This window comes from Panthera onca, chromosome B4, assembly GCF_046562875.1.
Source record: "Panthera onca isolate mPanOnc1 chromosome B4, mPanOnc1 haplotype 2, whole genome shotgun sequence".
Lineage (NCBI taxonomy): Eukaryota > Metazoa > Chordata > Mammalia > Carnivora > Felidae > Panthera > Panthera onca.
In genome coordinates, this window is record NC_138345.1 from 11,980,820 (window position 1) to 12,001,444 (window position 20,625).

General features: G+C 43.6%; 2 protein-coding genes across 10 annotated transcripts in view; one reads left to right on the forward strand and one right to left on the reverse strand.

Annotated features, from left to right (window-relative positions):
• The window catches only part of LOC132695085 (uncharacterized), a 73,988-nt gene extending 60,138 nt beyond the window's left edge, over window positions 1–13,850 (reverse strand). For both annotated transcript variants that reach the window (XR_014137893.1, XM_081796046.1), the window contains exons 1-2: window positions 13,475–13,850; window positions 4,707–4,826 (exon numbers count right to left, since the gene is read on the reverse strand). Coding sequence is in view for 1 of the 2 variants with exons in the window: in XM_081796046.1 (XP_081652172.1) it covers window positions 4,707–4,826; window positions 13,475–13,840 (486 nt within the window). In the remaining variant the exon portion in view is untranslated. The remainder of the gene's footprint in view (window positions 1–4,706; window positions 4,827–13,474) is intronic.
• A 971-nt stretch (window positions 13,851–14,821) lies between these two features.
• OPTN (optineurin) overlaps window positions 14,822–20,625 on the forward strand; it is a 46,701-nt gene continuing 40,897 nt past the window's right edge. For 2 of the 8 annotated variants that reach the window (XM_060659298.3, XM_060659299.3), the window contains exon 1: window positions 14,822–15,035. The gene's annotated coding sequence lies outside the window, so the exon portion shown is untranslated. Of the gene's footprint in view, window positions 15,036–15,262; window positions 15,388–15,450; window positions 15,945–16,900; window positions 17,252–20,625 lie in introns of those variants that run through there. The other 6 variants (XM_060659300.3, XM_060659301.3, XM_060659294.3 and 3 more) reach the window with 5 other exon arrangements.

Consider the following 20,625-nt stretch of genomic DNA (forward strand, 5'->3'; position numbering starts at 1 on the left):
TGACCACTAAACCAGCCCTGCAAGAAATTTTAAGGGGGACTCTCTGAGGGGAGAAAAGACGAAAAAAAACAAAACAAAAACAAAAAGACCAAAAGCAACAAAAAGACTAGAAAGGGCCAGAGAACACTGCCAGAAACTGACTCTACAGGCAACATAATGGCAATAAATTTGTATCTTTCAGTACTCACTCTAAACGTCAATGGTCTAAATGCTCCAATCAAAAGACATAGGGTAACAGAATGGATAAGAAAACAAGATCCATCTATATGCTGTTTACAAGAGACCCATTTTAGACCTAAAGACACCTTCAGATTGAAAATAAGGGGATGGAGAACCATCTATCATGCTAATGGTCACCAAAAGAAAGCCTTAGTAGCCATACTTATATCAGACAATCTAAATTTTAAAATAAAGACTGTAACAAGAGATGAAGAAGAGTATTATATCATAATTAAGCGGTCTATCCACCAAGAAGACCTAACAACTGTAAACATTTATGTGCCAAATGTGGAAGCACCCAAACATATAAATCAATTATCACAAACATAAAGAAACTCATTGATAATGATACCATAACAATAGGGGACATCAACACCCCACTTACAACAATGGACTGATCATTTAAACAGAAAATCAACAAGGAAACTATGGCTTTGAATGACACACTGGACTGGATGGACTTAACATACATATTCACAACATTTTATCCTAAAGCAGCAGAATACACATTCTTCTCCAGTGCACATGGAACATTCTCCAGACTAGATCACATACTGGGACACAAATCAGCCCTCAACAAGTAAATAAAGATCGAGATCATACTGTGCATATTTTCAGACCACAACACTATGAAACTTGAAATCAACTACAAGAAAAAACTTGGAAAGATAACAAATACTCGGAGACTAAAGAATGAATGAATTTCTAACCAAGAAGTTAAAGAGGAAATTAAAAAGTACATGGAAGCCAATGAAAATGATAACACCACAACCCAAAACCTCTGGCACACAGCAAAGGTGGTCATAAGAGGGAAGTATATAGCAATCCAGGCCTTCCTATAGAAGGAAGAAAGGTCTCAGATACACAACCTAACCTTATACCTCAAAGAGCTGGAAAAAGAACAACAAATAAAACCCAAAACCAGCAGAAGACAGGAAATAATACAGATCAGAGCAGAAATCAATGCTATCGAAACCGAAAAACAGTAAAACAGATCAATGAAACCAGGAGCTGGTTCTTTGAAAGAATTACCAAAATTGATAAACCCCTAGTGAGTTTGACCAAAAGGAAAAAGGAAAGGACCCAAATAAATAGAATCAAGCATGAAGGAGGAGAGATCACAACCAACACTACAGAAATACAAACAATAATAAGAGAATATTATGAGCAATTATACACCAATAAAATGGGAAATCTGGAAGAAATGGACAAATTCCTAGAAACATATAAACTATCAAAACTCAAACAGGAAGAAATAGAGAATTTGAACAGTCCCATTACCAGTAAAGAAATCCAAAATATAGAAATGGAAGGAAAACTTCCAAACTCTATGAAGCCAGGATTAACTTGATTCTAAAACCAGACAAAGACCCCACTAAAAAGGAGAACTATAGACCAATTTCCCTAATGAACATGGATGCAAAATTCTCAGTAAGTTACTAACCAACCAGATCTAACAATACATTAAAAGAATTATTCACCATGACCAAGTGGAATTATACCTGGGATGCAGGGCCGATTCAATATCTGCAAAACAATCAATGTGATTCATCACATGAATGAAAGAAAGGAAAGGAACCACATGATCCTCTCAATAGATGCAGAGAAAGCATTTAACAAAATACAGCCTCTTTCTTGGTAAAAACCCTCAAGAAAGTAGGGATAGAAGGACCATACCTCAAGATCATAAAAGCTGCATATGAAAGGCCCACTGCTTATACATCCACAATGGGGAAAAACAGAGCTTTCCCCCAAAGGTCAGGAACACAACAGGGATATCCACTCTCACCACTGTTATTCAACATAGTACTGGAAGTCTTAGCCTTGGAAGTCAGACAACACAAAGGAATAAAAGGCATCCAAATCGGCCAGGAGGAAGTCAAACTTTCATTCTTCACAGATGACATGATACTCAATATGGAAAACTCAAAAGACTCCACCAAAAAAAAACCTGTTAAAAACTGATCCATGAATTCAGCAAAGTTGCAGGATACAAAATCAATGCACACAAATCGTTTGCATTCCTATACACCAATAATGAAGCAACAGAAAGAGGAATCAAGGAATCGATCCCATTTACAATTGCACCCAAAACCATAAAATACCTAGGAATAACCATAACCAAAGAGGTGAAAAATCTATACACTGAAAACTATACAAAGCTGTGAAAGGGGCGCCTGGGTGGCTCAGTTGGTTGAGCGGCCGACTTCAGCTCAGGTCATGATCTTGCAGTCCGTGAGTTCGAGCCCCACGTCGGGCTCTGTGCTGACAGCTCAGAGCCTGGAGCCTGTTTCAGAGTCTGTGTCTCCCTCTCTCTGACCCTCCCCTGTTCATGCTCTGTCTCTCCCTGTCTCAAAAATAAATAAAAACGTTAAAAAAATTAAAAAAAAAAAAAGCTGTGAAAGAAATTGAAGAAGACACAAAAAAATATTCCATGCTCCTGGATTGGAAGAACAAACATTGTTAAAATGTCAATACTACCCAAAGCAATCTACATAGTCAATGCAATACCTAGTGAAATAATGCCATCATTCTTCAGAGCTAATACAAAAAATCCTAAAATTTGTATGGAACCAGAGAAGACCCTGAATAGCCAAAGCAATCTTGAAAAAGAAAACCAAAACTGGAGGCATCACACTCCCAGACATCAAGACGTATTACAAAGCTGTAATCATCAAGATAGTATGGTAGTGGCACAAGAACAGACACTCAGATCAATGGAACAGAATAGAGAACCCAGAAATGGACCCATAAATGTATGGCCAACTCATCTCGGACAAAGCAGGAAAGAACATCCAATGGAATAAAGACAGTCTCCTCAGCAAGCGGTGCTGGGAAAACTGGACGGCAACATGCAGAAAAATGAACCTGGGCCACTTTCTCACACCATACACAAAAATAAACTCAAAATGGATGAAAGACCTCAATGTAAGACAGGAAGCCATCAAAATCCTAGAGAAGAAAGCAGGCAAAAACCTCTTTGACCTCGGCCACAGCAACTTCTTACTCAACACATCTCCAGTGGCAAGGGAAACAAAAGCAAAAATAAACTATTGGGACCTCATCAAAATAAAAAGCTTCTGCACAGCAAAGGAAACAATCCACAAAACTAAAAGGCAACCGATGGAATAGGAGGAGATATTTGCAAATGACGTATCAGATAAAGGGTTAGTATCCAAAATCTATAAAGAACTTCTCAAACTCAACACCCAAAAAACAAATAATCCAGTGAAGAAATGGGCAAAAGACATGAATAGACACTTCTCCAAAGAAGACATCCAGATGGCTAACAGACACATGAAAAAATGCTCTACATCACTCATCATCTAGGAAATACAAATCAAAACCACAATGAGATACCACCTCACACCTGCCAGAATGGCTCACATTAACAACTCAGGCAACAACAGATGTTGGTGAGGAGGCGGAGAAAGAGGATCTCTTTTGCACTGCTGGTGAGAATGCAAACTGGTGTAGCCACTCTGGAAAAAAGTATGGAGGTTCCTCAAAAAATGAAAAATAAAACTACCCTATGCCCCAGCAATTGCACTACTAGGTATTTATCCAAGGAATACAGGGATGCTGTTTTGAAGGGACACATGCACCTCAATGTTTATAGCAGCACGATCAACAATAGCCAAACTATGGAAAGAGCCCAAATGTCCATTGACAGATGAACGGATAAAGAAGATGTGGTATATATATACAATGGAGTATTACCCGACAATCAAAAAGAATGAAATCTTGCCATTTGCAACTACATGGATGGAACCGGAGGGTATTATGCTAAGCGAAATTAGTCAGTCAGAGAAAGACAAATATAATATGACTTCACTCATATGCAGACTTTAAGATACAAAACAGATGAGCATAAGAGGAAGGAAACAAAAATAATATAAAAATAAGGAGGGGAACAAAATGTAAAAGAGTCTTCAAGAACAAACAAAGGGGTGCTGTAGGGGTTGTGGGAGGGAGGATAGTCTAAATGGAATCTACCCCTGAAACCATTGTTGCACCATATGCTAACTAACTTAGATGTAAATTAAACAATAAATAAATTAAAAAAAAAAAAAAAGAATCTGACTCTTGGTTTCAGCTCAGGCCATGATCTTACAGTTCATGGAATCAAGCCCCACATCAGACTCTGTGCTGTCAGCACAGAGCCTGCTTGGGATTCTCTCTCTCCCTCTCTCTCTGCCCCTCCCCTGCCCATATGCTCTCTCTCTCAAAATAAAGAAACTTCAAAAAAAGAAATAGAGTTCCCAGACTTCTAGCCTCTCTGGTATAGGGGAGAGCATAAAAGGCAATTGGGATATGCTGTCCCTGTCCCTTCTCTGTGCTCAGCCCTGCATTTCTGCCCATGAGGAATCAACAACAGGGCACTCAGTGACAAGACCAGATGGCAGATGGGGCGGGTGAGAGAAAAGCACAGAAGGGTTATGTGTGATGAGAGGGGGAACAGGAAGTCTGAATGGGAAGGGGCTTACCTCCTTAGATGGCCATGTTGCAGCAAGTATGGTCTGGCACCAGTGGAGAAGAGGAGCAGGGAGCCAGTCACATAGCGGAGCACCCGTGGGCCACACCCACACCCGTGGGCTCTGTAGGAGCTGGAACATATAGGTGGAAGCAGAAGGTCAGATTTATGTTCTTCCAGACTTTCTGGGTGTGCTCGCACTAAGACAAGGTCTGTTCTGCTTCCTGTCTTTGGTGATAGTATCATAGGCTGAGGAGCTACCTAAAATGATCAAATTCAGGACTCCACGGATCAATGCAGTGCCTTTGTATAAATTAGAAAAAGGAGGGGCGCCTGGATGGCTCCATCGGTTAAGCGTCTGACTCTTGTTTTCGGCTCAGGTCATGACCTTGTGGTTCCTGAGATCAAGCCCCCATCGGGGTCTGTGCTGACAGCGTGGAGCCTGCTTGGGAGTGTCTCTCTCCCTTTCTCTCTGCCTCACCCCTGCTCGCTCTCTCTCTCCCTCTCTCTCAAAATAAATAAATAAATGTTAGTGGGGGGAGGAGCAAAGAGAGAGTAAAACAGAATCCGAAGCAGGCTCCCGGCTCTGAGCTGTCAGCACAGAGCCCGATGTGGGGCCCAAACCCATGAACCATGAGATCATGACCTGAGACGGATGCTTAACCGACTGAGCCACCCAGGGGCCCCAACAAACAATCATTTTTAAAAAATAGAAAAAGGAATTGATTCCCTGAGGAGATGCAGCCACACACCAAGGTGGGTGGCTTGGTGAGGACAGTGCTGGGTGCCTGCAGCCTGCATTCGTCCCTGTGGCCAAACACCCTGGTGCCACGAGTAGCCTGCACAACTGTGCACGGCAGCCTCACCCACAGCCTGGCAAGACTAAACTGCAGTGAATTTATATATCCAGAAAGGTTGGGCAGTCTTAATCATGATTTAGTCATTTTCACTGGCTTTTTTAAAACTGGTTCTTAATTATCATAAAAAGATTCAACAGTTTAGAAACAGCGTTGAGAAGGATAGAAAGGATTTGCATGCTGTTCCAAAGATAGAAGGATTCCAATTCCGCGGCGGAGATATCAATCTTGGAATAAACGAAGGGGAAATATGAAATGAGCAAGCCAGTGTTTACAAACACAAGAGAGGAACATGATAAGATGACATCCTCTAAAATGCAGTGGAAGCAAGCAATCTCAACTGTAATTAGCACGAGCCACTAAGTAGAATGAATCGTATTGAGAAATGAGTTCTTGATCTTGAAAGGTAAAATGAGCACCAAGGATGGAAACCAAGCTGCAGATCTCCCAGAGGTGACATTCGAGAAATAACCAAAGCCACCAAGTGAATAAAAAGAGACACGTTGTCTCTCATCTACCTGCTCTTGTCTCCAAAAAATTAGGCAAAGGAAGCCAATGAGGCATCAAGCAGCATCAAGGAGACAGGAATGGGAAGGAAGAAAGCATTTCTTTATTAACTAAGCATTGAGATACGTGTAGAATTAGGTTTAGAACAAATGCTCTCTTCAAATTCTCCAGGGTCTGATTAAGGTCCAAGAAATACATAGCTGACCATATAAACTGTATCATGCAGCTTACATCTAATGGCCAAATCTGTAGAGAGTCATTTTTACATAATGAGTTTATGATTTGGCTTTTAATCTGATGTTTAATCAAATAAAGAACACATCCCAACAGTTGAGTATTATTGCTTTATTCTTTTGAAGTCAATGGGAATAGATTGGCTAAAGTCTCCAAATTTCAAACTTACTTCTCGGCTCCCATTCTTTGGATGGCTCTGCGGCTTTGGACACTGATCTCTCTCCTGAGGTTCATTTTCCCAAATGTTCACTCCCTGAACCACAGGGACTTCCCACACCTACCTATAGGTACTTGATTCACCTGCCCCACACATTTTTCAAATTCCTCAGACAGGACTAACCATCTTCCCACCAGTGCTGCCCATCTGTGTTTCCCATCTCAGCTAATGATTCCACCATCTATCCAATCACCCAGGGCAGAGATTCCATTTTTATTATTATTTATTTCAAGAGAGAGAGAGAGAGTGGGGAAGGGGCAGAGAAAGAGAGAGAATCCCAAGTAGGCTGTGCCACCAGTGGAGAGCCCAACATGGGGCTCGATCTCACAAACTGTGAGATCATGACCTGAGATGAAACCAAGAGTTGGACGCTTAACTGACTGAGCCACCCAGGTGCCCCCCACCCAAGGCAGAAATTCTTTATTGTTTTAACTACTCTCTTCTTACCACAGTCACATCTCACCATCCTGAAATTCTGTCCACTTCATGTATAAAAGCTCCCAAATGTGTCCCCCATTTTATGAGTCACATATATGACTTTTTTGTAGCTGAGATCGAGGTCCCCTATATGTCCAATTTCAGGCTTACTGGGAAGGGCCCAACCTTAAAAAAAGTCCTCCCTGACAGTGGATCCCTGAAATTCCTCTAATAGACAAAATTTTTATTACCACGTTAGAAATGATCTTAAATGCCAAAGGCTCTGTAAAGGTCACAACCTACACTGAAAGCACACCAAGAAGTCACTGCTGTCACACAGGCTTCCAGGGGGAAAGGCTGGTGGCACAGACAGTGAGGGTGGGACAAACAAGGTATTTGATCAAGGTATTTGATCTGCAAGAAGTAGATTTTGGCTGGGACTTTTTCCCATCTTCCTGGGGTCAGGTCATATTAACTTGGTGAGAACTGCTTTACGTGAATTGCTTTATGTGACTTCCACAGTGGAATGACTCCCTGTGTAATCAAAGTCATTTCCTGCCCCCTGAGTTTCCAATGGAACCGGTGAGAGGAATGAATGAGGTCAGAAATATCAATGGAGTAACTGGTGGTGAAATTTAAAGCTCTGTTAGGTGGAGAATTGACCCATGGACCTTAGGAAAGAAACAACTGGGCTCTTGGCATCCAGCTGTGAAGACCTGAGGAGACCAACCTCAGAGAAAGCTGATTTACTGCTCAGCAGGACACTGTATCTATAAACTTAGTAACTGTCTACTGGCCTATGACAAGGGGATCAGGACCTCCAGCCACAAAACCAGAAAAGGGTTAATGTAGTCTGGTGAGGGCAATGCTGAGGTTTTGTGGGTACAAAAGGTCATGGGCAATCCAGCTAAGGTTTTGTAACCAGGTTTATCATTATCTAGTTGAAAGCCATGCATGAATGTACTTTCTCATGAAAACAGGGGACTTGTGACTTTTTCAATTGCAAAATCATTTATGATCACTTAACTAGCCAGGCATTAAACCAGCCTCTATAGAAATAAGACAGTTAATTTATGTGTCAACTTTACTGGGCCATGGGGTACCCAGATATTTGGAAAAACACTACGTTGGGTATCTCCATAAGGGAATTTGGGGATGAATTTATTTGAATTGATAAGACAGAATAAAACAGATTGCCCTCCTTAGTGTGGGTGGGTCTCATCCAGTCAGTTGAAGGTCTGAATAGAACTGAAGACTGACCTTCACCCGAATAAGAAGGAATTCTTCCTTCTTGACTGCCTTGAGCTGAGACATCGTTTTTTTCCTGCCTTCAGGCTCAAACTGAAACAACAACTTCATGGATCTCAAGCCTGCCAGATTTTGGACTGGAACTACACCATCAACTCTCCTGGATCTCAGCTTGCCAACTGCAGATCTAGAAACTTATCAGGCTCTATAAGTGCATGAGCCAATTTTCCTTATAATGAATATATTATTACATCTATAATTTACATTACAAAATCAAAATAAAATTGTATAAACACATACACACATATATCCAATTGGTTCTGTTTCTCTAGAGAACTGTGATCAACAGAAGAAAGTAGTCTATCAAAAAATTAAAAATAGAACTACCCTACAACCCAGCATTTGCACTACGAGGTATTTATCCAAGGGATACAGGTGTGCTGTTTCAAAGGGGCACATGTACCCCCATGTTTATAGCAGCACTATCGACATTAGCCAAAGTATGGAAAGAGCCCAAATGTCCATCGATGGATGAATGGATAAAGAAGATGTGGTATATACATACAATGGAGTATTACTCGGCAATCAAAAACAATGAAATCTTGCCATTTGCAACTACATGGATGGAACTGGAGGGTATTATGCTAAGTAAAATTAGTCAATCAGAGAAAGACAAATATCTTATGACTTCACTCATACGAGGAACTTAAGATACAAAACAGATGAACATAAGGGGAGGGAAGCAAAGATAATATAAAAATAGGGAGGAGGATAATACATAAGAGACTCTTAAATATGGAGAACAGTTACTGGAGGGGTTGTGGGAGGGGAGATGGGCTAAATGGGTAAGGGGCATTAGGGAATCTACCCCTGAAATCATTGTTGCACTATATGCTAACTTGGATGTAAATTTAAAAAATAAATTTTAAATAAATAAATAGATAAGTAAATAGAAAGAAGTCTAAACTGAAATTAAGTTGTTTGGCATCTACTAAGCTAGAATGCCAAATATAATGAGCCAGAAAGAATGCCACATTTCAGTGGAAGGAAGAAGCTAAGAGATCACCTGTCCCGGCCTCTCTACCTCACTTCATGTGATCTCAGGTCAGGCCTAGGTAGCCTGTTGCCTAGGGCTGTGTCCCCTTCTCCATCATGCACATCTGAGAAGTGAGAAATTTCATTTTGGAAAACAAAAAGTGAGAAGGAAAAAAGACAAAATCATATGGGCTTCATCAGAAGCAAGAAACTACTAGAAAATGAGACCCCCAGGCCATTTCTCCCTCCTTCACACACACAACTAAGACAATGGCAGTGCTCTTCAGACCCTGACAAAGAGCTGTGGTGTCTTATTGTTCCCAAATCACTGGCTCTAATAAGTACTTTCATAGAAAATTTTATTCCGGGAATTCTTAACAGTTCTAAAGCAAAACATGAAATAAGAACTTAATGTTTAATCTGTGCTCTTAATGTTTAATCTTGATAGAAACGGTGACAGGGTCTAAGATGGCTTCTGTGTAGACATAACGGATTGGAACAGGAAGTAATTAATAAGTAGTAGTGTTACTATGGTATTCTTATTAAATACTCACAGAGGGCCGATGAGCACCTAAAACATAAACAATGACTCCTTCCCAAAGTCTGCAGTTTCAAGATTTAGAGACATGGGACAAAGGAGGGGAATTAAAAACAGACCACACACGCTGTGCTCTGGCTTTTCCTAAAGCAAAGCCACGGCTCCTGGCACGCGGGGTACTTGGCTCACAACCCGGTGGCAGGTTAGACTCTGATTCCAGAGCCTCATTCTGATGGAAGCCTCGACTACCCACCTCACTCCCACTGGCAGGTGCTGCAATGGCAGATATCTGTAAGAGGAAATACATGCCCTTTGCTTGAGCCCCTGTCTGCAATGCTTTGGGGTGTTTCCAGGCCTTAAATTGCTGGGTCACGTGGTCATGCTGTTGAACTTCACTGAGGAAGCCATCCTCGGAATATTTGGAGCCAATGGTGAGCCGAATCTAATTGGAGTTTAAACAAAGCCCAGATCCGGCTCAGCTACGGAGTAGTTGACTGCCACGGTCACTACACCGCAGGCCCAACAGAGGAAGGGGTGTAACCCTTTTATCAGACATCATGCTTATTTATTTCAGGCTCCAGTGTACTTTCTGGTGTTGCTTTGCAGCCCTACTGAGGTATAATTGACACGCTATAAAATTCACCCATTGGAAGTTCAGTGATTTTAATTATGCTGGGTGCCTGGGTGGCTCAGTCGGTTAAGCGTCCAACTTCAGCTCAGGTCATGATCTCACACGGTTTGTGGGTTCGAGCCCTATGTGGGGCTCTGTGCTGACAGCTCAGAGCCTGGAGCCTGTTTCGGATTCTGTGTCTCCCCCTCTCTCTGCCCCTCTCCTGCTTGTGCTCTGTTTTTCTCTCTCAAAAATAAATAAACGTTAAAAAATTATTAAAAAATGATTTTAATTTTGCCAATAGAGTGTGTGATAATCGTTACCATCCAGTTTTAGAATATTTTCATCACCCCCCAAAATCCCTTTGAACTTACTGGCAGTCAAAGTTGCCATTGCCTTTGAACTTACTGGCAGCCAAAGGGGCCATTCCCAACCCCAGGCAACCACAGGCCTGCTTTCTGCATTCTGGACATTTCATATAGATGGAATCATAGTACAGGCAGATCTATAGTATAGTTGGGTTTAAGCACGCAGATGTGAATGGAAGTTTTTATGATGAAATAAATGAAAAGTTTGTTTACTGCAGAGAATCATTTCACAAGGCAGCGAAACTGGGTTCAGAGAACAAAATTATTCAAGAAATTCTTAACTTTAGAATCAGTGAACCTTAAGCTGTTTCTCTGTGACACCGCCAGCCTCCAAGAGAAACTGACAAATGCTTTTTCTTTCGTCACCTTAAAGCAGAATAACTTCTCCGTATTCGGGATGTTCAATGACAGTATCATCAACAGGCAAAGGGTCTGAGGCTTGAGCCTGATGCCCCTGAGACCACCAACCTCTACACTTCTTCCACTTTGGGGGAGTCACACTTTGGTCCAACTGCTGTGAAAGCCTCCCACCTGATAAAGAAAATTTCAACTCTTCATGCTGTGGGCTCTGCTCCTGGGCTCTCAGGGAAGTTATTTTTTTTTTTGTTAATTTATTTATATTCAAGTTAGTTAACATATAGTGTAATAATGGTTTCAGGAGTAGAATTCAGTGATTCCTCACTTGCATATAACCCAGTGCTTATCCCGACAAGTGCCCTCCTTAATGCCCATCACCCATTTAGCCCATCCCCCACCCACCTCCCCTCCAGCAGCCCTCAGTTTGTTCTCTGTAGTTAAGAGTCTCTTACGGTTTGCCTTCCTGTTTTTAACTTTCACCAAAGTGAGAATGATTTAACCAAACTTCAGAACAGGGGCACTATTTCTGCTGCGATCACACACTATGCGTCTGCTTCATTAGTAAATAACCTAAAAGAAACATTTCTAGAGATAAGAATAAGAATCCCCCTGAGTTCCCATGCCTCTGATGCCCGCAACCTCGTACATACTAAAACATAAGATAAAGTTTGTAATTTTCTGAAATGTCTTATGTCATGGTGAATTGTAACCCTTGATGTAAACAACATATATAACCCTGCATCAAACATTCTCATTCTTTCTCCAGAGCACTCTCCTCTTTGTGAGGACTATTTATCCAGAGCAGCTGTCCTCACTTGCGCTCACATAAAACTCTTTTCCTTTTTTTAAAAAACTATTTTTTATGTATTTATTTTGAGGGGGGAGGGGCAGAGAGAGAGAGAGACTCCCAAGCAGGCTCCGCACTGTCAGTACAGAGCCCAATGTGGGACTCGATCTCACAACTGTGAGATCATGAGCTGGCTCAGTCAGATGCTTAACCAACTGGGCCACCCAGGCACCCCTCTTCTCCTCCTCCTCCTCCTCCTCCTCCTCCTCCTCCTCCTCCTCCTCTTCCTTCTTCTTCTTCTTCTTCTTCTTCTTCTTCTTCTTCTTCTTCTTCTTTTTAGAAACAAAGTTTTGTTCATTTTGCTTTAACACACACCCCCTGGCCTCTCTCCCCTCCCCTCCAGGACACCTGGGGTAGATCATGTATTTACTGACATTGGGCTTTCTCAAAAGACAAGAAGAAAGGCTGTTTATCCAAGAATCCTGCAAATGTCCTGGAGGTAGGAACCAGGAACCACAAAGGGATGAGCTGCCTTCTACAAACAGAGCGGGGGCGGGGGTGGGGGGAACACAGAAAGCCTGAAACAAATGAATATCTCACTAAATATCCTGCCCCAGTGCTTTGCGCTCAGCTACCACAAGACCACATCAGTGAACAGCTAAAAGCGTGTTATAATTTTAGTCTTCTTATCTACACTTAGATTCTATCTACTCAAGGAAGGGTGAGAGGAAGGAAGCACCACCCTGGACTCGGGCTCAGAAACGGAGAGGGCTCTAACACCAGCAACACCAGCAACGTAACAGTGGCTGGCATTGTGCACCAGGGTTAGTTTCACACGTTTTAGCCTTTAATCCTCACAACGGCCTTAGGCAGTCGTGGCTGTAGATCCAAAGTCCTTATTCAAAGCCTCTGGAGCAAGCCCCGGTTTCAGAATTCAGAGATTTTTGGATTTCAGAAAGATGATACAGTAATGTATTACAAAGTGTGTAATTTCTGCAACATAACTCCCCAAGAAGGTCTGAAGCAGGGCGCCTGGGTGGCTCAGTCGGTTAAGTGTACAACTCTTGATTTCAACTCAGGTGATGACCTCACAGTTTGTGAGTTCTAGCCCAGCATCTGACTCTGCACTGGCAGCGTGGAGCTTGCTTGGGATTTTCCCTCTTCCTCTCTCTGCCCCTCCTCCCCTTGTGTTCTCTCTCTCTCTCTCTCTCTCTCTCTCTCTCAAAATTAAATAAACATGAAGAAGGAGGAGGAGAAGGAGGAAAGGGAGGAGGAGGCGGAGGAGGAGGAAGAGAAGGTGGTGTGAACGCGGATCTCCTGCAAACTGAAAGGCTTTTGCTCCTCAGAACTTTCTGGATTTTACAGATAAAGAGAATGTGGCACAGCAAGATGAAGTAACTTGTCCAAGGTCACACAGCTAAGAAGTAGCAGGGGTGCTCAATGCTTCAAAGGCCCCTTTCTTCATTGCTGAGAAAACCACCTCGACCACTTTCTCTACCAGAAACTCAACTCTAACCTTCCTACTCCCCGGCCGAGTGCAGCCTGTGTACGACTTTCCTCCCGCACCTCCCCGCCCCCAAATTCTCGAATACTCCTTTTATCTCACCGTAATATGGTTTAAAATAGTAGAAAGAAACCCAATGGGAGTGTGACTCACCCCAGGCACCCCTAACAGACGCAGGAGGGACACTCGGGAATTGCGTGTGGGGGCGGGTACTGACACGCTACCCCTCTGCCCAGTTCTGGAGGTTAACTCAAGGGTGATTGATGTCAAAGATCCGGCAGGCGGAGCCTGACGAGCTGGCGGTCTAGAAAGTGAAACAGAATTCTTCCGAGATGCCAGGAGAGGGCGCGTCTGCCTTTTCCCGTTAGGATTAGGATTCCCCGCCCCCATTTCCTTCCAACCAGTAGGCAGTTTGGACTCACAACCACATGCTGCCGTATTCCTGCTGGGCAGCGTCAGCCTTTTCATTGCTACTTGCTCTTCCCCCGTATGCAGTCTTTTTTTTTTTTTTTTGTCTTGGTTAGGGGGTAGGGTTAGGGTTAGTGCCTGATATTTTGCAGTTCAGAGAATAAAACCTCCGACTTCTTCTGGGGTCAAGAGTTACAGATTAGGGTATATGTCTGGTATTTTAAATCCTTTCTGATCTTTGGCACAAACCTGCTCTCAGACCCTCCCCTTTCCCTTCCTCCCCCTCTCCCATTTGCTGTCTTGCATAGGGGTCCCGTTGCGGGGTCACCGGCTGCACCGCCTTGACCTCGCTATCAGCTGCCTTCGGGGTCTTGCGTCTGCGTCCTTGCTCAACCCTTCTTTCGGTGCTTAGGTTGCAAATTATTGTGGTCCTTCCTCCTTCCTCGTCTTGTTTCCTCCCTTTTAATTCTATCTAATCCGGAGGTATCTTCCCTCCTCCGGTACAGTAAATCAATACTTCTACTTCCCCAGACAGTCCAGGTCATCCAGTAATCCCACCTGCCTTGGCACACCTGATTCATCCAGGCGTCAACAGTTGGCCTCTTCCCTGGGAACAAAGGGCCCAAGAAGCACCCTGCAGGCTTTGTGTCTTTAATTAAAGGTCTATTTTAAGGGCAAAGCCGGATGGAAAGTCAAGCATGCTCATTTAACTATATCTAGATGTAAAGCTTTTAAATAGAGATCGAGGCTTCCATCCAAGGATGCCTGGGATCGTCCTCCTTTTTCGGTCGAGCCCCTGCGACTCCAGCGCAGAAGACTGCCCCCACACACTTCCTTTAATTTGTTTAAATGAGCGCCGCGGGTCACGGCAGTCCACTGACGAGGGTAACCCTCATTTCCCGGGGCGGGGGCCTCGACCTACGCGAGCTGCTGGGCTCGGACTCTGCCCACGGGGGACGCGCACAGGGGAGAAGAGGGGCGTGGCCTGTGGGGGGGGCGCGGCGGCGGGGGGCGGGGATTCGGGGGCGGGGCCCGGGAAATTCCCGGCGGAGGCGCGGAGGCCTGCGCGGCGGTCAGCTGAGCGGCGGTGGGCGGTGTCGCGAGGCAGCAAGTCGGCCTGAGGCTCCCCGAGCGCCCGCCGCCGCCCCCGGCCGGTGCCCCGGTCGGCGTCTGCATCCGGGTCCGGAGCCCTCCCCCTGCGGGCACGATGCCGAGGAAGGAGTGACCCCGAGAGACTCCGGAGCGCCGGCGCTGGGTGAGTGGGGGCAGGGGGCGGGCAGGGGCTCGGCGAGGCGGCGACCCCGTTTCCGCCCTGGAAGCGGTTTCCGCGGCCCCCTTCCTTGCGACCCCGAGCCTGTGGGGGTGTGGGTGGCGAGGGGTGGGGCGTCCCCTCTCCTGGGAGGGTTTCCAGGCCTGGGCGGAGCCTGACCTGGTGGGAAAGGGCTGCGGGGCGGCCATCGCAAAGCGCCCTCCCCCTTTTTTTACCGGCCCGGCTGGCCGCAGGTGACTTCCTCTGTAGGTCACGGAGATGGTTTAAGGATGACATCCTCCCGCAGGTTGGGAATGATCAGCCAGCCAGTTCCTCATTATATGGGAAGCGGTTAAAGGTACACCTTTGAGAAACAAAAACTAATCTAGCTTTATGAGATAGCCCAGGAACACTAAGGAACAAGTGACCTGTCTCTAAGGCAGCGGGACTCCTGAACAGCCGTTGTGTCCAGGAGAGCATGTGTGTATGTTATGCGTTTGTGTGTATAAACACACATAGCTATGAATACTAGTTGAGCCTGAGAACCCCAAAGAATAGTTCTTACTGTCGGAAAAGCATAAGCTGGAGGAAGAGTAAAACACCGCAAAGAGAAAACGAAACCCAGATTCTGGTCTGGCGTCCTTCCCCGGGAAAACTGTTGTATGGAAATGTATGCCACAGAACTTGTTGAAGGATGAAATGGAAAACAGAGCCGTAGACCAGTAAGGTGGTGTTAGGACCTGAAAAGCCTCAGATCTGGTTAAGCAAGGCAGCACTATTAACAGGAGAACTCTTTGGGGAGGGAGAGAAGAGCTAGGGAATCCTGGCTACTTCCCAGGAGATGCCTGGTTTGTACTGAGGAGGAGAGATCTTGTAGCAGAGGCTAAGGCTAGGAACTGCCCTGAAATGAACAAGGTAAGTGAACTTTAAATATGGCCTGGAGAGACAGGACAGTGACTGGAATCTTTCGGGTGAATGTTTTCTGTTTTTCTCCTGGGGCAGTTTTAGTGGTTCTTTGTATATTATGTGCAACATTATAAAAATAGCCCTTTTTCTTTTTCTTTTTCTTTTTTTTTTTTTTTTTTTGGAACCGATCTCAGGTTGTACATTGTGCTATGGAATCCAATTAATCCTTCCAAAAAAAACCAAAAACTTTATTCTTGAAGGGAAGGAAATCAAAAATAATATAAAAACAGTGAGGGGGACAAACCAGAAGAGACTCTTAAATACAGAGAACAAACTGAGGGTTGCTGGAGGGGTTTTGGGTAGGGGGTGGGTTAGATGGGTCTTGGGCATCCAGTAGGGCACTCGTTGGGAGGAGCACTGGGTGTTATATGTAGGGGATGAATCACTGGATTCTACTCCTGAAATCAGTATTGCACTATATGCTGACTCACTTGGATGTAAATTAAATAATAATAGATAAACAAATACTAAAAAAAAGAAAAAAAAAGGAAACTTACTTTAAGTACCAAAAAAAGCAACAACAAAAAACACCCAACTTTACTCTTGAAAAGAACTGGCTTTTGTATTACTTTCCTACAGAACCCTCTCCCTTAAGTAGGGAAAATGGGTATTTGTTTTCTCCAAGCCCAGCTTTTTCTGAATTTTATGGAGACTTGAACTATTTGAGATGTTGTTTGGCATCTATGGGATTAGTGAATCCAAATGAAAATGAAGAAACTGCAGTCTGTTTTTAAAAAGTGAAATGAATTTCACTCAGAGGAAAATATTATTTTAAAGGTTTTCATTTTGACACGCATATGAGGGTTGAATAATAGAATGTATATTCCCGAATGATATCCAGATACCTTTGGGGATGATAGAAGAAACAGTACTAATTTTCAAAACGAGTTTTAAAAGTCAAGTTCAAGAATCTGGAAATGAGTGCCACGGAACTGTAGAGAAAGTCATAGTACTCACATGCTTGGTTTGTCACCTACATAGCAGAAAGTGTTTTGTAAGTGTTAGTCCTTAAAATACTTCGTTACACTGTATTTTCATTTCATTTCAACAAACATTTGCTGAGAGCCTGCTGCGTGCTGCTCCCAAGAAAGAATAACATGGAGACCTTCGCGGAAGTTTGATGGAAGATAGACTGGTGAGGGATGAATATAGGATTTTGCAGGCCAAGGCCAGGGCCAAGTGCTACTGAGTACTGAGAGGAAAGAAAAGTTTGTTTTTCACAGGACGTCTATTTCAACTGGACATCGAACTGTCTGGTGGGTATTTGCCAGGGCAAAAGTGGGACCACACATTTTGTGCAGAGGGGAGAACAGAGATAAGAGCAGAGAAGCAGAAGAAGGCAGGGAACTGTGAGCTGTTCAATGTGCCTTGGGTGCGAGTGGCATGGTGACAGGAGATGATACCGGTGGGTGAGTGAGGGCCAGACTCTGGAAGGCCGAGTTCTTCCCACTTGGGAGCTGGAACTCTGTGTTGTATGGGAAGGGTTTTAAGCAGGACGGTGGCTTCATGCGGGGTAAGAAACTGGGGAGGTGGCAGACCTGCGGTGGAAAGACAGAAGTCAGACCATGTAGGAGACTCTTCAGCAAGTTTTCTAGGTGCTGGGGACACAGTGGTGGACACAATAGACAAAAATCCCATACTCTGTGGAGCACATCATTGCTGTAATTGAGACAAGCAAGAAGGGCTGGACCTAAGCTAGCAGGGACGGGGAGGAGGTAACAAGTGCCAGGACTTGGTGACCCATTAGACTCGGGATAAGAGGGAATGGAGAAACAAGAATGACTCCCAGGGCCCTGCCTTATGTGATGAGGTTATTTCCATTTTCTGTATGTCAGCAAATTCCAAAATCAGAATACCATTTCTGGCATAAAATGTGAAGCTTCTTTTTCCCCCTTGATAGGATACATACTTTGAATTCTCTTCCCAGGATGATGATGGTTCTGGTTGATGCAGTCGTGGGTTCTTAGTCCTTTGTGATCCCAAACCAGAATTTGCCAATAGCCACCTATTGTCTCTGGTCAAGAAATAGATTTTCACTGTTTTAAAATTAATTTATCCATGTGGGGGTTGAACCTATGAATGCTTATTAAGCAACTTTGGAACATCAGACATACCGGGGTAAGGGTATGTCTTACTTATTCTGGACTTATTCTGTATTATGCTCACTGGCCCAACGTCCAGTGGGTGGACAGTACAAGGCAGATTTGTGCCCAATACAAAATGAGTTTCTGATGATACGAACCATCCTGGAATAGAACAGGCAGTTGCCTGCTAAAGTCATTGCACGTATTGAAGTCTTTCAAGATTGCTCTATATGACCATCTTCCATGGAAATCAAACAAGACATTCTTGCATTGAGTGTCTGGACTGGATCATTTGTACAGCCAACTCGTAAATGAAATTTAAGCTCGTGCCCATCATGCCCACAAAGTCAAGTCATTGCTATAATTACTTGACCTCTGGAATTAAAAATGATAATATATTTAAGAATTCAAATACCAGATCTTGGAATAAAATCTAGGAGATTTTGCCTTTGAACTTCCACCGTCCAGGTAGTTTGCCTTCTTCCTCATGGGTGGAATCTTGACAGATCCCATGCTAAATTCATTTGCCCTTCTGTCGTTAAATACCACCTTTGCTTAGAAATGACACGTTTCAGAAAATAGTTACAAACTGAGAGGGATGGAGGCAAACCATAGGAGACTCTTAAATACAGAAAACAAACTGAGAGTTGATGGGGGTGCCAGGGAGAGGGAAAAATGGGTGATGGGCATTGAAGAGGGCACTTGTTGGGATGAGCACTGGGTGTCGTATGTAAACGATGAATCACAGGAATCTACCCCCAGAGCCAAGAGCACACTGTATCCACTGTATGTTAGCCAACTTGACAATAAGTTATATTAAAAAAAAAAAGAAAAGAAAAGAAATGACCCCTGGATGATTCAGTTGGTTAAGCATCTGACTCTTGATTTCAGCTCAGGTCATGATCTCAGGATCATGAGATTGAGCCCCGTGTTGAGCTCTGCACTAGGCCTGGAGCCAATTAGGATTCTCTCTCTCTCTCTCTCTCTCTCTCTCTCTCTCTCTCTCTCTTCCCCTCTTCCCCCCCCCCGTCCCTCTCCCTCTCTCCCTCAACTCCTCCCATCTCCACCCCCACTCATAGAAAGAAAGAAAGAAAGAAAGAAAGAAAGAAAGAAAGAAAGAAGGAAGGAAGGAAGGAAGGAAAAAGGCACATGTTTCAGTGGTGTCTGGCTGGCCCAGTTGATAGAAAATGCAACTCTTGACCTTGGGGTCACAAGTTCAAGGCCCATGTTGAACATAGAACTTACATTCAAAATGAAAAAGAAAAAAAGAAATGACACCTTTTAGATCCAGATTATTTGGATTTTTATGGGAAATTCTGTTAAAAAAAAAAACAGAAAGAAAATCTGTTACTAGATAGAAACTTGGAATAAATGGCTTAGTTCCAATTTCTATAACCTTTGAAGATGTGTGCAAGAAGTTATAATGCATCTCTGTGTTTGTTCAATTGAATGCAGCATCAGGTGGTGTTAAAGACTTAGAAAATACAGCTTTCTCTAACAGGTATTCTACCAATAGACGTTTCACATAGGCAGTGTACTCATAAACTCATAACAATGCTCCCAAAATACTCTAAAATCATAGGGTACTCTTTGAATCCCTGAAAAGCGATTAAATTGCTTTTAGTAAAAATTTGGTAACGAGTATGTACATGCTTATGTTTGGCATATATGCTAACTTATTTACCATGACATTTGAATGACCAAGTCTTTCCTACAATGCTGGATAACGAAGAGCTTGCTGTGATTAGGACAGGCCTATGTATTAGTGAAAGAGGGTGGCATGGCCGCGAGGGTGCTGGGGTATTGGATGGTAGGGTTGGATTCTGATCTTTATAGAAACTTCAAGAATACTTTTCCTGGTGTTTGACGGCTGAAAGCAACTGAAATGATGATCATTTGCTAGACAGGTCAGTAAATCATCATAAGAGGTCACACATCTGTTTCAGGTACCCAGTGTTTTTTCTCCCATCCTCCTTAGCATGAGCCTGCTTTTTCCCTTCATGTCCTTAGAAAATCTGGGCAACCTGAACAAGTTAGAAGAGCCACAACCAGTTTTAACTTTATAAGAGCTGTGTTTAAAGCCTTGGGAGGGGTGTAAAGAAAGTCGAGGAGGAAAAATACCTGAATAATTTTCAAGGGAAAATCTTTCTCTTCTCCTCTCCCCTGCCTGCCCTTCCCCTCTTCACTCCTTTTCTCTCCCCTTTCTTCTCTCTTGGAAAAACCATGAAGGAGAAATGTGTATACAGTAAAATGAAACCAAGCACATCTCTAGAGAACTGCCTGGGGGCTTCTTAAAAAACATCCGTGAAATGTTTCCATTTACTTTTTTTTTTTCTTAAGTGTTTATTTATTTTTGAGAGAGAGCATGCACACACACGAGGCGGGAGGGGCAGAGAGAGAGAGAGAGGGAGACGGGATGCTAAGTGGGCTCTTTGCTGACAGCAGACAGCCCGATTGTGGGGCTCGAACTCACGAGCCGTGAGATCATGACCTGAGCTGAAGTCAAAAGCTGACTGAGCCGCCCAGGCGCCCCTCATTTACTTTTG